Source organism: Panulirus ornatus, chromosome 8 (assembly GCF_036320965.1).
Source record: "Panulirus ornatus isolate Po-2019 chromosome 8, ASM3632096v1, whole genome shotgun sequence".
Lineage (NCBI taxonomy): Eukaryota > Metazoa > Arthropoda > Malacostraca > Decapoda > Palinuridae > Panulirus > Panulirus ornatus.
Genome location: NC_092231.1, coordinates 3,435,455 through 3,451,028, shown reverse-complemented (window position 1 = coordinate 3,451,028; position 15,574 = coordinate 3,435,455). Strand labels below are relative to the sequence as shown.

At 39.1% G+C, this 15,574-nt stretch overlaps 1 protein-coding gene across 5 annotated transcripts in view; it reads left to right on the top strand.

The window, feature by feature from the left end:
* The first annotated feature begins 153 nt into the window (after positions 1–153).
* The window catches only part of LOC139749751 (L-fucose kinase-like), a 44,652-nt gene continuing 29,231 nt past the window's right edge, over positions 154–15,574 (top strand). The window contains exons 1-6 of one of the 5 annotated variants that reach the window (XM_071663958.1): positions 154–201; positions 2,580–2,677; positions 3,999–4,198; positions 6,266–6,445; positions 6,583–6,802; positions 10,928–11,079. In XM_071663958.1, the coding sequence (XP_071520059.1) occupies positions 2,590–2,677; positions 3,999–4,198; positions 6,266–6,445; positions 6,583–6,802; positions 10,928–11,079 (840 nt within the window). In that variant the 5' untranslated portion in view covers positions 154–201; positions 2,580–2,589. The other 4 variants (XM_071663957.1, XM_071663956.1, XM_071663959.1 and 1 more) reach the window with 4 other exon arrangements.

Genomic DNA, 15,574 nt, shown 5'->3' with positions numbered 1-15,574 from the left:
GAAGATGCAGCCCATGAAAGGATATTCATTGAATAGATGAAATATTATGGGAGATCTCTTATCATTGGGAAACAAAAATATCAATACACTGGCCTATTGAATAAAAATTATCCCCCGAAATAAATGAGTCCGAGTAACTCTAAGTTAGTGGAGCGGCGCTGCACGTGCGACCTAGGTGCCTGAGTCTTGAGCTGTCAAGGAGTAAATATTTTTCCCATCGATATATGTACATGACAGGTCATGACAGTCATTGTTACTAGTTATTAAGATCAAGGAATGATATGAAGTGACTGCAAAATGGTTTTACTAGTTGAGTGATAAGGGCGTTATATCGGTGAGTGATAAGGACGTTGTATCGGAAGTGTTGTCTCTGCATGACACTTCCATTTAACCCTGAATATATCAATTCCGGATTAATTAGTACTAATCGTATTAATACTAATCGTCCCAAAAGTCGGATGAAGGTTAAGTTCATGTGAGAGTTTTTGTCAGTGAAGTTTTGTCGCTAAATTTGTACCGAGTTTCCTCCCAGTCACAATTTGAGAGAGACAAGTTTGTGGATGCCTATGATATGAAACTTTCATCGTATATGGCTTGTTCATTATTGTGCATACATTTGCTTTAGTTTCTTTGAATGATCAAACCCAACAGGGGCGGCAGTTCTTCCACCCCCTAAACATTAACCCACATCATCCCTGACGACGAGGGTTCAGAGGAGTCGTAGGCATATGTAGAAACTGAAGGATCTGAAGTTGTGCTTTCAAAGGAAATTCGATGTAGTGTTAAGAATTGAGAGGAAGAAAGTAAGAAATGGTGCAGTTCTTTGGGTACCTGTACATGTTCGTTTGATTGGAAGTGATTTTGTTAATGCTAATGCCAAAATATGGATGGATTTAAGGAAGAATGAAATATTTTTGTAGCTAGATAAATACACAGGACCATTAAAGAACATTTTCAGAGGGAAATTTAGAGAAAAAGAGCCGTTGGAAAGAGAAGATATGAAAGGAAACAGTAGGAGTAGAAATTGATATGATAAGATATTTAGTGGAATATATGAGGTATGGAGTGAATGAACATGATGACAATATTATGGATATATGAATATATATATATATATGGATATATTCTGTCCAGAATATAGAATAATACGATGATGTGAAATATATTTTGTGGAAGAAAAGGATACACTTGAGCTGTATTGTCTAAGAAGAATGAAGTAAGATTACTGAAGTTTAACTTTAGAAGTAATTTAAACGATATATTTATATATAAATATATATATATATAAATATATATATAAATATATATAATATTTATATGGTGGTCACATGTGTGAAGCCAGAGGAAACTGGTAATATTGAAGTGCAAGCACCTCACTGTATTATGCATGTCGTCCTTATTCTCCTGAGAAAAGAATCTTATAGATTTGAATTTCAGTAAATTTCCAATGTAGGGACACCATAGAGATAGCTTTGGAATGTGATATTTTATTATACTCATGCTGGACTATGTGGAGATTAGATCCTATTTATGAGCCTTGCTTGAAAATGTATTTGTAGTAATTGATGGACAGCTTACAACCAGTGAGGTATATTACCATTACTAACGGCCAGGTTAGTGATGGATGTGTCGTGAACCTGGACTTCTCTGACCCAGGTAGCTGTCTCTTCTTTTCTCACTGCTTCACTCTCACAAGGACCACTGGCGTTCTGTCCACAAACATACAGTCTCACTTTGTCACACATATCACTTGATAATGCTTAACACGCAACTCATTCTTCATAACTTTAGACTTTTCATTATTGGGTACTATGCATTAGCCGTACCATTTGGTGAAATGGTAGGAGCAGTAGATGGAAGTAGAGGTAGGAACACTTAGGCAGGATCATTAGGTATGAGTAGCGGGAAGGAACATAAGGCAGGAACATTAGGTAGTAGTTGTCAGTAGGAACATTAGATAGGAGCCTCTGCAAACACTGCACTGGAGTTGTCCTCTGCCAGTGGCCTGTAAAGGGTGAGGCATGAAAGACTAGAAGTGAGTGGTATTGGAGTTCACTTGTTAAGGAGACCCTACTGCCGTGGCCTCCCCTTTAAGGGAGATCTATGAGGGAACAGGCATTAGAGGTATAGATAATTAGATAGATGAATAGCTAAAAGTATTTGATTCTTCTGAAAACAAGGGCTGAGGCATAGTCAACTTTTAACAACAACAGCCTTCAGGGTATTGAGAAATTGAGAGCCCAACTGAAAATTTAGGAACCATTTTCTTCCAGGCTGTTAGAGATTTATAGGCTACCATGGAGGAGTTTTCAGTCATCATGGTATTTTGATGTTTTTTGCATGTTGTATTTCCTTCAGAAACATTTTTGATGGTAGACAACAAATTTCAAGAAACTCATGACCAACTTTAATACCGATAATTAACTTCTCTGCAGCCTAAAGGCTTTCACTGGAAGTCTAGCCATCACAAATTTTCATCACAAATTTAGAAGGTTCTTTGATTTTAGACTGATATACTAAGTTTTTCTAAGTATGAAGTTTTGTTATACATGTATATGTATATATATCTCAACCTTCAGATTGAGCACCATGGCATGTACGGATTACGTAGATCTTCACTGGACTACAATAATTATTACTTGTGCATCTGATACACTGAGGAAAGGGTTGGAAGAAGGTATGGAATTTCTGCTCTGTCATTGTATTTCCTGGCATTCAGTGCAAGGTATGTTTATGATGTTATCCAAAAATTATCAGTATTTGTCTAGATCATGTAGTTCCATTATTGGTATGTAATGCAAGATATGCCTGTACAGATTAGGAGCACTATGGCTGCAAGACAGTTGAAATGTGAGAATAAAATTTTTTCAAATGGCATGTTATGTATACTGTAAAACTTTTCATATTTCAGTATAGTGTATTTCTTCATTGAAGGTATATCTGCCTCTCTTCTTGACCGACATGTATGGCCATACTGTATTTTTTGTACAATTATAGAAGATTGATGTTTATTAGTATATCCTTGACATCCACAGACTCTGATATCCTTATTTGCAGTAGACTTGTGCTCTAGTAATTTTTATGTCCTAAAGCATCTTTATCATGAAGAATTAGTGCCAAGAAATTAGTGGTTACATTTGTAATGGTTACTGAAGAGCATCTTTTTTTTCTTTATATAGTACCTTGTCTGTGTTAAGGATAAGAATAAGAATGTATTAAGTGGATCTTTTGTGTCCAACCATTTGTTGGAGAAAAGATGATACAGGAAAAATAGAACAATTATCAATAAAGTAAACAAGCTTTTCATAAGTCTTCTTTTGGATTAAGCATTTTGTGTCCAACCAGATACTTTATAAATGATGATAGAAGAAAAGCAGGAAAAGCAGAATGGTTGCCAGTAAGGCAAACAAGCTTTTAAGTCCTCGTGTAGGTTAAGTACATTTCTTGCTTCCTCTTTTCATCTTCCTAATTTTTTTTTTGTCATTTCCACTTTTACATCTAAACATTTGTGTCATACAGTGCATATGACTGCATATCAAAATCTGAGATTGTATTTTTTATATGTATTTTTGATCTACATTACACTCTCCAGTAACTTGACTCTTAGCAAACATGTGTTTTGTGTCTTTCAGAGGTTTTCTTATTGTGCAGTGTTAATAGCAATCTGTCAATACTTTTAAACACCATGCACTAAAATTCCACACTTAATGTTTATCCTTAGGTCACCTCTCTCCTTCCATCTTTTAGTTTACAGACCTAATTCACTGGTGATGGATTACTACCGTCTGGATCCCCACTAGCCTCATCCATGGTGATTTGTATGGACTGTCCTATTTGGTTGTGTCCAAGCATGAGATGTCCATTCTTATGCTTTTAAGCTGAGTGTGACCTGCCTATGCCACTATTGGTATTTAGTCTTATTTTAATTAAGAGTGTGGTGTAGGCCCATACTAACCTTGTTGAAGTTGTATACTAATTACTAAATAATTCATCTTCAGAGTGTAAGCGGTTATCTAGTGGTGACTTATTACCTCGCCATGATCTCTTGATGGTGGTGGATGACCCACAGCCTAGAGTCCTTGAATCAAAGGATTATTCTGTACTTTGGCCAGCCACAGGAGTAGGCAGTGGAGGAGCAACAATCAATGCCTTACTTGTGGCAATAGAAAGGCTATCTGCCCAACATCATCATACCACAGTTAGTTTTGCATTCAAAATTTTTCCAACTTACTTATTAGCTAGAGAGTCCATAGTGTGCTTATTTTGTTAGTTTAAGGAATGTTGAGTCAAGTTAGACATGAAGAGCTTTATGAGTTTGTAAATAGTTTACTCTCCTCCTTATAAATGTACTTCTTTTAGTGATGTCAAGTTTTTATCTCCTACACTATTTAGATCATTACTTTACATTCATACCCAATTGCTGCTTTCTGTGTCGGCAAGGTAGCATCAACAACAGATGAAGAGAGTCAGATCCATTCACATCCATTCTCTAGTTTATTTAATGCACCAGAACCACAGCTCCCTATTCACACCCAGGCCTAACAGATCTTTCCATGGTTTACCGTGGACACTTCACATACCCTGGTTCAGTCCATTGACAGCATGTCGACCCCAGTACACCACCGTTCCAATTCACTCTATCCTGTACACCCTTTCACCCTCCTGCATGTTCAGGTCCTGATTGCTCAAAATCATTTTTACTCCATTCCATCTCCAATTTTGTCTCATTATCCTCCTTGTTCCCTTGACTTCTGACACTTATATCCTCTTTGTCAATCTTTTCTCTCTCTTTCTCTCTGTATGTTCAAACCATTTCAACACACCCTCTTCTGCTCTCTCAACCACTCTTTTTATTACCACACATCTCTCTTACCCTTTCATTACTTACTTGATCAAGCCCCCTCACAAGACATATTTTCCTCAAATATTTAATTTCCAACACATCCTGTATTACTTTCCAAAAGAAGGAACAGAGCAAGGAGTCATGTGAAGTACTTTTTGTCTAAGGCTCTGTCGTCTGTTCTTGATGCTACCTCACTCATATGGGAAATGGTGAGCATGTATGAAAAGAAGAAATTATATATTTCATACTTGATCACCATATCGTGTGTTGGTAATTGCTTGCCAAGAATCGATTAAGAAAGGCTGCATTCGCTCCCATTGATTCTCTAATTGTCCTGTGTAATGTAACAAAACCACAGCTTCCTATCCACAACCAGGGCCCACAGATCTTTCCATGGTTTACCCTAGCCACTTCGTGTGTCCTGGTTCAGGCCATATAAAACTATTGTACTCAAACATGTTAAAAGGAGGAAGGTGTCATGAAAATGATTTTAGGAAAGAACTGCATACAAAAATTTCTGAAAAGACATTAAATTGGAGTCTCTGAGTAGTTAAAGTATATTGTAATTTAGTTCGCTCTCAGATGTTTTACTTTTTATTCATTTGTGTGTCTATCTAGTTGTTATTTATCAGTTTATACCTTAGTCTACCTACATGTCTGTATATATGTATATTTCAAAATTTGTTCATCATATCTGTTAATCTGTTGAAAGCTTACCTTATGAAAAGGTTTGATGTGTTCCCTAGCAGGACCCTCCAGATGATGTTATTTTGAGATTTTGAAAAATACTGATTTATTCACTCTTGTTCACTGTTACCTTCATTAGTGAGGAAGTGCTTAGAACAAATAAGAAATGGTCTCATTTGTTGACATCTACTCTAGCTGTCATGTATAATGATGGTTTGTTAGGTTTTTCACTGTATATGTGGATTGGATTGGTGGGATGCCTGTATAAAGGAAAGGGGGACAGAGGTATGTATGTGTTCAAATTGCAAAGGTATAAGTTTGTTGAGTCTGCTTGGTGTATTGTATGGGAGAGTGGTAATTAAGAGGATGGTGGCATCCACAGCATCAAATTGATGAGGAATATTGTGGTTTCAGGAGTGGTAGAGAATTTGTGGATTAGATATTTGCTTTAAAGAATCTCCCATTTAATGGTAAACATTATGAATCTACTCTGTCACATACTGCGAGCATACTTTAGTTTTGTTTGTACTATATCTCATGACAACTTCACCATACTAAATTGCACACATTTTTTTTCATTTGTTAATCTATCTTGCCTTTCATCATTCACTGACACATTACTATTCATACAGATTTTTCTCAGTTATTAAGTCTTTGAAGAATCTTCTTTTCTATCCTTTATACATAATATCATAATCTGGCTCCCCTTTCTAAAAGTTTTCTTGTGGTTTGCAGATCAACACTGAGCTTGTTCAGAATAGTCGCATTCTTGTAGTACATCATGGTCGTCTCCTGGCACATTCTCCTGGTGGCACTGCATTTCTTCAACTTTCTCCAGAACAAACTTTCATCCCTTCCAGTGCCAGAACGACACCACCAACTCTGCTTCAGCATGCCATTTGGATGGCTACTAAAGTATTAATCAGTACAGTGTACTTTATTATTCATTTATTGTATACACAGTACCTTAGTATCTGTTTCTTTGATCTTGTAAGTGATTCTAATCATGTCATATATAATATGATTCAGTTTTTGATTGGTACATATTGCAGATAAGTGAAAAGAGCAAAACTGGGGTGTGGGTGACATCATTGGATGCTTTCCTCCCATACTCACCTGTTGTACAGTCTCCTAAAACTGATGACATTGATGGTGCTATTGTTTGTACTGTGGCAGCCCCTTTGGAACATGCTGCTCTTCATGGTGTTGTTATTGCTGGTGATGGTCAGGATATTTGCAGGATGGCGTATAGAATGTCGGTAAAAGAAATGAGTGAGTATGCAAGTATCTGACTATGATTGATTTTGAATATGTTAACTCAATTATTTGATTGCAATATGTCTTCTTTTGCAATATTTCTAAGGCATACTCTCAACAGCTACTTCTTCACATTTTGTTACACTAACAATTCTCACAGGGTCCTTTTTCAGTTTATCGTTGCTTTTATTCTTTGCCTCTTCTACACTAAACATCAAGCATACAAGCAGGATGAGAAAGCTGTCAGGCAGATAGATCTAAAACCTGTACCTTTTTGGACACCAACCATGATTAGAGTTGTCATTTACTACAAAAGCCCAAAATCAGCTTATCCTATACAAAAGCATCAATGCCTCTTGTGAAATCATGAGTATAACCACTGTAATTTACACGTACTGCTGTGTGAATGGGAACTGCATAATCTCATATGTTTGCAATATTGTATAGACTAGATATACCCTGGGGCAACACATCAAGCACATTAATGGAGGAGAACCCTAGGAGCAATAGTGGCTGGTGCATTCTTTAACCCTTACTTTACTTAGCATCATACAAAATTTTAGATTTTGCCTGTTAATTCATCCAATTCTCTAATAGTTTAAGAATACTTCTTTACTTCATTTCTAACAAGTTTGTTGCTTAGTTTCAAGTTTTAGCCTCTTGTTACTCTGTCTTCACGTTTCATGAAGAACTGTTTCCTGTTGACAATGTCTAAATGGATTACAAACTTGAAGGTTGTTATCAAGCCCCTCCTTACTCTTCTCTTTTTTCATGCAGAACAAATTTATGGCTTCCACCCTCTCCATATAACTCAAGTCTGTAATTTCAGGCACTATCTTTTTTGCCTGCCTCTAGATTTTCTTTGTAAGTTCTTTGTGCTTCCTGAAGTGCAGTGACCAAACTTGAGAAGCATGTTGGAATATTGGTGTGCTTTATGCTGTTTAACTTTAGGCGGGAGTATTAGGTAGAATTGTTAGGTAGAAGTAGTAGGTAGGAACATTAGGTAGGAACATGAGGTTGGAGCATTAGGTAGAAGTTTGTTCCCTTCCATTAAGATAATTTCTTATCTGCTGAGCAAGTCACCCCTTCATGCTGACATGAAGACGAGCTTCTTTATGCTTTCCAGTGTGGTTCAGTATCAGTGCCTTCTGGCATTCAGGAACACACAGTCTACCTATCTGTACATGCTGTCTAAAATGGTGCTCACTCTCTCACAGAAGTTAAAGAGATTTGTTGCACATGACCGTATCCTGTGCCCATGTTGAATCTCACTGAAGGAGTTTCTCCTTAAGTGACAGTATTCTACAGACCAGCCTCATCAGCAAAACTGGTCTGTTCATCATCTCACTTCCAGTCTTGAAGATAGCAACAACACTTGCCTTCTACTCCCATTGCACTAATTTCTCTCCAAGAAGTTTTTGGAAGAATATGATAAGCAGTCTGTCATGTGTTTCTTCAAACTTGTGTAGGATACATATACTTTGTCAGGACCATATGCCTTATATTGGTCAAGACCATTTAGTAGAATGCTTATGCCATTTTGTATTTATTTCAGTGATGGTTTTAGAGTTACAGTTTCCCCAGCTATGACCTTATCATTTACTCCCTTATATATTATTTCATCATGTTTTACAGCTCTTCCCTATGGAACTCTTAGCCTGATTAATTGCTCTTTACTTATTTATATTTATATATTTATTTATTTTGCTTTGTCGCTGTCTCCCGCGTTAGCGAGGTAGCGCGCGAAAAAAGACGAAAGAATGGCCCAACCCACCCACATACACATGTATATACATACACGTCCTCCACGCAAATATACATACCTATACATCTCAATGTATACATATTTATACACACACACAGACATATATATTTATACACATGTACATAATTCATACTGTCAGCCTTTATTCATTCCCATCGCCACCACGCCACACATGAAATAACAACCCCCTCCCCCCTCATGTGTGCAAGGTAGCGCTAGGAAAGGACAACAAAGGCCACATTCGTTCACTCTCAGTCTCTAGCTGTCATGTGATAATGCACTGAAACCACAGCTCCCTTTCCACATCCAGGCCCCACAGAACTTTCCATGGTTTACCCCAGATGCTTCACATGCCCTGGTTCAATCCATTGACAGCACGTTGACCCCAGTATACCACATCGTTCCAATTCACTCTATTCCGTGCATGCCTTTCACCCTCCTGCATGTTCAGGCCCCGATCACTTAAAATCTTTTTCACTCCATCTTTCTGCCTCCAATTTGGTCTCCCACTTCTCCTCGTTCCCTCCACCTCTGACACATATATCCTTTTTGTCAATCTTTCCTCACTCATTCCGTCCATGTGACCAAACCATTTCAAAACACCCTCCTCTGCTTTCTCAACCACACTCTTTTTATTACCACACATCTCTCTTACCCTATCATTACTTACTCGATCAAACCACCTCACAACACATATTGTCCTCAAACATCTCATTTCCAGCACATCCACCCTCCTGCGCACAATTCTATCCATAGCCCATGCCTCACAACCATATAACATTGTTGGAACCACTATTCCTTCAAACATAGCCATTTTTGCTTTCCGAGATAATGTTCTCGACTTCCACACATTCTTCAATGCTCCCAGAATTTTTGCCCCCTCCCCCACCCTATGATTCACTTCCGCTTCCATGGTTCCATCCGCTGCCAAATCCACTCCCAGATATCAAAAACACTTCACCTCCTCCAGTTTTTCTCCATTCAAACTTACCTCCCAATTAACTTGACCTTCAACCCTACTGTACCTAATAACCTTACTCTTATTCACATTTACTCTCAGCTTTCTTCTTTCACACACTTTACCAAACTCAGTCACCAGCTTCTGCAGTTTCTCACATGAGTCAGCCACCAGCGCTGTATCATCAGCGAATTGCTGATCATTGCTCTTTAATTGACATATTCCTAAGGAATGTTTAGAAAAGTGTTGGGTTTTGCCCTGCCTTGTCTGCAATATTTTTTTTGGTGTTTCTCTACTCCTTATTTGTCTTACTATACTCTTTTCTTGCTTTGGTATACCTTTCAAATTCTGGGCAGCTGTTGTGCTGCATATATTCACTTCATGATATAACCCTTTACTCTTTTTCTTGGGATTTTTTTCTAGATCTTTTATTCTAACCTTTCCTATCTGTTTGCAGCCAAGGGTATCTATTTTTTCCATTCTTTCATTGTAGATTTCTCAAAAAACCTCTTATAAAAGTAGTTCATCTTTTGACTTCATAACTGTTTCCCAATGTGTGTCCTCAAAGAAATTGTTCAGCCCTGTACAGTTTCTACAGTTTTATCTTCACTGTGAGTCTAGTTTCCTCAATAATCCCCATTTTATATCCTCATTAACAGTGTAGTTAGAATCAAGCATTACATGATCACTTTTTTTCTAATGGTTTATCATATTTGATATTTTCTATTTCCATGTCTCATTGCATAAAGTCAAGGTCTAGAAATGATAGGGCATCACCCCCATCTGGTTGTAATTTGCTCAGTCAGCTGCTGATAGATTAAAGTCTTTTGACACTCTAAGATCATGCATCCATGACTTTATATCTCTGTGAGACTCTAAACCCTCCTGTTTGTGTTTATTTGAAATCTCATATTATTAGGATTCTTCCATCTGGTTGTGATTTGCTCAGTCACATGCTGATGAATTAAGGTCTATTGACACTCTTAAGATCATGCATCCATGACTCTATATCTCTGTGAGAATCTAGACTCTCCTGTCTCTCTTTATTTGAAATCTCATATTGTTAGGATTCTTCCATCTGCAGAGAGAGAGTATCTTGCTGTATTTTGTTCCATCTTTATTGAACCCTCATTGTTATTGTTGAATATTTGTTCTGGTTCGTTGCATCTTTTTGTAGTAATATAGATTATCATCACCACTATGCAAGTTTTTTCTACAGATGTTCTTCCTGTTATGTACTGATTGAATGGACCATCCAGTGAATTTCCTGAAAATTAACCTGTCCCTTTCTTCCCTTTTGTCTTCTTCCCTTCTTGCTGTTGTGCACCTTCCCAAACAGATAAGGCAAGATTATATTGCTTTGATAAATTTTATTTGTCTGGTTTGTGAATTTTGATATGAAATTCTTACCTCACAGAGAACCTGTTTAAAGGGGGCATTGGTGCAGTAATATCAGGACTGGTGTTTCTCAGTGCTTCATTAACAGAGCAGTTGCTTAGTCTTCACACATTGCCACCCTTAGACCGTTGTACCTATTATGGCACTGACAGTGGAGTACCGCCTCTGCAGGTAAGCAGCCTTTGATTTATGGTAATATTAAAAAGGTGAAAGATTTACTTTGGTAATAAGTTACAAGAATTCGTGATGCTATTTACCATTCTTATGAATTACATCATTATTATTGTATTTTCAGGGAAGTCGGATATCTTCCAGAATCATGTATTTCATAGCTTTACTTCTTTGTCCACACTTTATCATACACAACTAGACCATGGATCCCAGTCCACAGCAACATGAAATCTAAAGAACTTTTGTCAATACTCTGAGAGTGGAATTGTGGAGAGATTTATGATTTTTTTAGCAATTTGTTTAGGGAGACATGAGGTGTTGCAGTCTACAATTGACTTAGTGTTAATCCATGGTCATATCTGAGGACATCAGTATTGTTGGAGACAGTGAAGTCTCTTATAAACCACATCAAGACAGTGTGAAGACAGGGAGAAGTTGAGTACATAGTTATTGTTGGAGACAGTGAAGTCTGTTATAAACCACATCGAGACAGTGTGAAGACAGGGATAAGTCTTCAAGGATCACCTGGAAGCTTGAATGATACCTAGGATGGTTGGCATTGTTTTGGAAATCAGTATGGTGTAGTGACACATGTCATTACATACATGCATGGGATAGACTGAATTGGATTGATGTGGTATTTAGGGATCAACATGTTGTCAATAGAGTGAGTCAGGGCATGTAAATCAGTTGCAGTAAGCCATGGAAAGGTTTTTGAGCTCTGATTAAGGAGAGGGGGCTTTGGTTTCAGTGCATCAAACATGACATCTAGATATTTGATGAAATCAAGTGTGGCCTTTCTTCATCTGTTCTTGTGCTATCTCGCTAGTGTAGGAAATGGTGATCAGGTTTTGATATATATTTATTTATTTTACTTGATTGCCATTTCCCGCATCAGCAAGGTAGTGCCAGGAAACAGATGAAGAACAGCCTATCCACTCATACAAACACACACACACACACACACACACATACATGTGAATAAGAGCAAGGTTATTAGGAACAGTAGGGTTGAGGGTCAAGTCAATTGGGAGGTAAGTTTGAATGGAGAAAAACTGGAGGAAGTAAAGTGTTTTAAGTGTTTTAGATATCTGGGAGTGGATCTGGCAGCGGATGGAACCATGGAAGCGGAAGTGAATCATAGGGTGGGGGAGGGGGCAAAAATCCTGGGAGCCTTGAAGAATGCGTGGAAGTCGAGAACATTATCTCGGAAAGCAAAAATGGCTATGTTTGAAGGAATAGTGGTTCCAACAATGTTGTATGGTTGCGAGGCGTGGGCTATAGATAGAGTTGTGCGCAGGAGAGTGGATGTGCTAGAAATGACATGTTTGAGGACAATATGTGGTGTGAGGTGGTTTGATCAAGTAAGTAATGTAAGGGTAAGAGAGATGTTTGGAAATAAGAAGAGTGTGGTTGAGAGAGCAGAAGAGGGTGTTTTGTAATGGTTTGAGCACATGGAGAGAATAAGTGAGGAAAGATTGACCAAGAGGATATACGTGTCGGAGGTGGAGGGAACGAGGAGAAGTGGGAGACCAAATTGGAGGTGGAAAGATGGAGTGAAAAGATTTTGAGTGATTGGGGCCTGAACATGCAGGAGGGTGAAAGGCGTGCCAGGAATAGAGTGAATTGGATCAATGTGGTATACCGGGTTCAACGTGCTTTGTCGCTGTCTCCCGCGTTTGCGAGGTAGCGCAAGGAAACAGACGAAAGAAATGGCCCAACCCACCCCCATACACATGTATATACATACGTCCACACACGCAAATATACATACCTACACAGCTTTCCATGGTTTACCCCAGACGCTTCACATGCCCTGATTCAATCCACTGACAGCACGTCAACCCCGGTATACCACATCGATCCAGTTCACTCTATTCCTTGCCCTCCTTTCACCCTCCTGCATGTTCAGGCCCCGATCACACAAAATCTTTTTCACTCCATCTTTCCACCTCCAATTTGGTCTCCCTCTTCTCCTCGTTCCCTCCACCTCCGACACATATATCCTCTTGGTCAATCTTTCCTCACTCATTCTCTCCATGTGACCAAACCATTTCAAAACACCCTCCTCTGCTCTCTCAACCACGCTCTTTTTATTTCCACACATCTCTCTTACCCTTACGTTACTTACTCGATCAAACCACCTCACACCACACATTGTCCTCAAACATCTCATTTCCAGCACATCCATCCTCCTGCGCACAACTCTATCCATAGTCCACGCCTCGCAACCATACAACATTGTTGGAACCACTATTCCTTCAAACATACCCATTTTTGCTTTCCGAGATAATGTTCTCGACTTCCACACATTCTTCAAGGCTCCCAGAATTTTCGTCCCCTCCCCCACCCTATGATCCACTTCCGCTTCCATGGTTCCATCCGCTGCCAGATCCACTCCCAGATATCTAAAACACTTCACTTCCTCCAGTTTTTCTCCATTCAAACTCACCTCCCAATTGACTTGACCCTCAACCCTACTGTACCTAATTACCTTGCTCTTATTCACATTTACTCTTAACTTTCTTCTTTCACACACTTTACCAAACTCAGTCACCAGCTTCTGCAGTTTCTCACATGAATCAGCCACCAGCGCTGTATCATCAGCGAACAACAACTGACTCACTTCCCAAGCTCTCTCATCCCCAACAGACTTCATACTTGCCCCTCTTTCCAAAACTCTTGCATTCACCTCCCTAACAACCCCATCCATAAACAAATTAAACAACCATGGAGACATCACACACCCCTGCCGCAAACCTACATTCACTGAGAACCAATCACTTTCCTCTCTTCCTACACGTACACATGCCTTACATCCTCGATAAAAACTTTTCACTGCTTCTAACAACTTGCCTCCCACACCATATATTCTTAATACCTTCCACAGAGCATCTCTATCAACTCTATCATATGCCTTCTCCAGATCCGTAAATGCTACATACAAATCCATTTGCTTTTCTAAGTATTTCTCACATACATTCTTCAAATCTGATGCTCTGTATATATATATATATATATATATATATATATATATATATATATATATGGTGAGGTGCCTGAGGATTGGCGGAATGCGTGCATAGTGCCATTGTACAAAGGCAAAGGGGATAAGAGTGAGTGCTCAAATTACAGAGGTATAAGTTTGTTGAGTATTCCTGGTAAATTATATGGGAGGATATTGATTGAGAGGGTGAAGGCATGTACAGAGCATCAGATTGGGGAAGAGCAGTGTGGTTTCAGAAGTGGTAGAGGATGTTTGGATCAGGTGTTTGCTTTGAAGAATGTATGTGAGAAATACTTAGAAAAGCAAATGGATTTGTATGTAGCATTTATGGATCTGGAGAAGGCATATGATAGAGTTGATAGAGATGCTCTGTGGAAGGTATTAAGAATATATGGTGTGGGAGGCAAGTTGTTAGAAGCAGTGAAAAGTTTTTATCGAGGATGTAAGGCATGTGTACGTGTAGGAAGAGAGGAAAGTGATTGGTTCTCAGTGAATGTAGGTTTGCGGCAGGGGTGTGTGATGTCTCCATGGTTGTTTAATTTGTTTATGGATGGGGTTGTTAGGGAGGTGAATGCAAGAGTTTTGGAAAGAGGGGCAAGTATGAAGTCTGTTGGGGATGAGAGAGCTTGGGAAGTGAGTCAGTTGTTGTTTGCTGATGATACAGCGCTGGTGGCTGATTCATGTGAGAAACTGCAGAAGCTGGTGACTGAGTTTGGTAAAGTGTTTGAAAGAAGAAAGTTAAGAGTAAATGTGAATAAGAGCAAGGTTATTAGGTACAGTAGGGTTGAGGGTCAAGTCAATTGGGAGGTGAGTTTGAATGGAGAAAAACTGGAGGAAGTGAAGTGTTTTAGATATCTGGGAGTGGATCTGGCAGCGGATGGAACCATGGAAGTGGAAGTGGATCATAGGATGGGGGAGGGGGCGAAAATTCTGGGAGCCTTGAAGAATGTGTGGAAGTCGAGAACATTATCTCGGAAAGCAAAAATGGGTATGTTTGAAGGAATAGTGGTTCCAACAATGTTGTATGGTTGCGAGACGTGGGCTATGGATAGAGTTGTGCGCAGGAGGATGGATGTGCTGGAAATGAGATGTTTGAGGACAATATGTGGTGTGAGGTGGTTTGATCGAGTAAGTAACGTAAGGGTAAGAGAGATGTGTGGAAATAAAAAGAGCGTGGTTGAGAGAGCAGAAGAGGGTGTTTTGAAATGGTTCGGGCACATGGAGAGAATAAGTGAGGAAAGATTGACCAAGAGAATATATGTGTCGGAGGTGGAGGGAACGAGGAGAAGAGGGAGACCAAATTGGAGGTGGAAAGATGGAGTGAAAAAGATTTTGTGTGATCGGGGCCTGAACATGCAGGAGGGTGAAAGGAGGGCAAGGAATAGAGTGAATTGGAGCGATGTGGTATACCGGGGTTGACGTGCTGTCAGTGGATTGAATCAAGGCATGTGAAGCGTCTGGGGTAAACCATGGAAAGCTGTGTAGGTA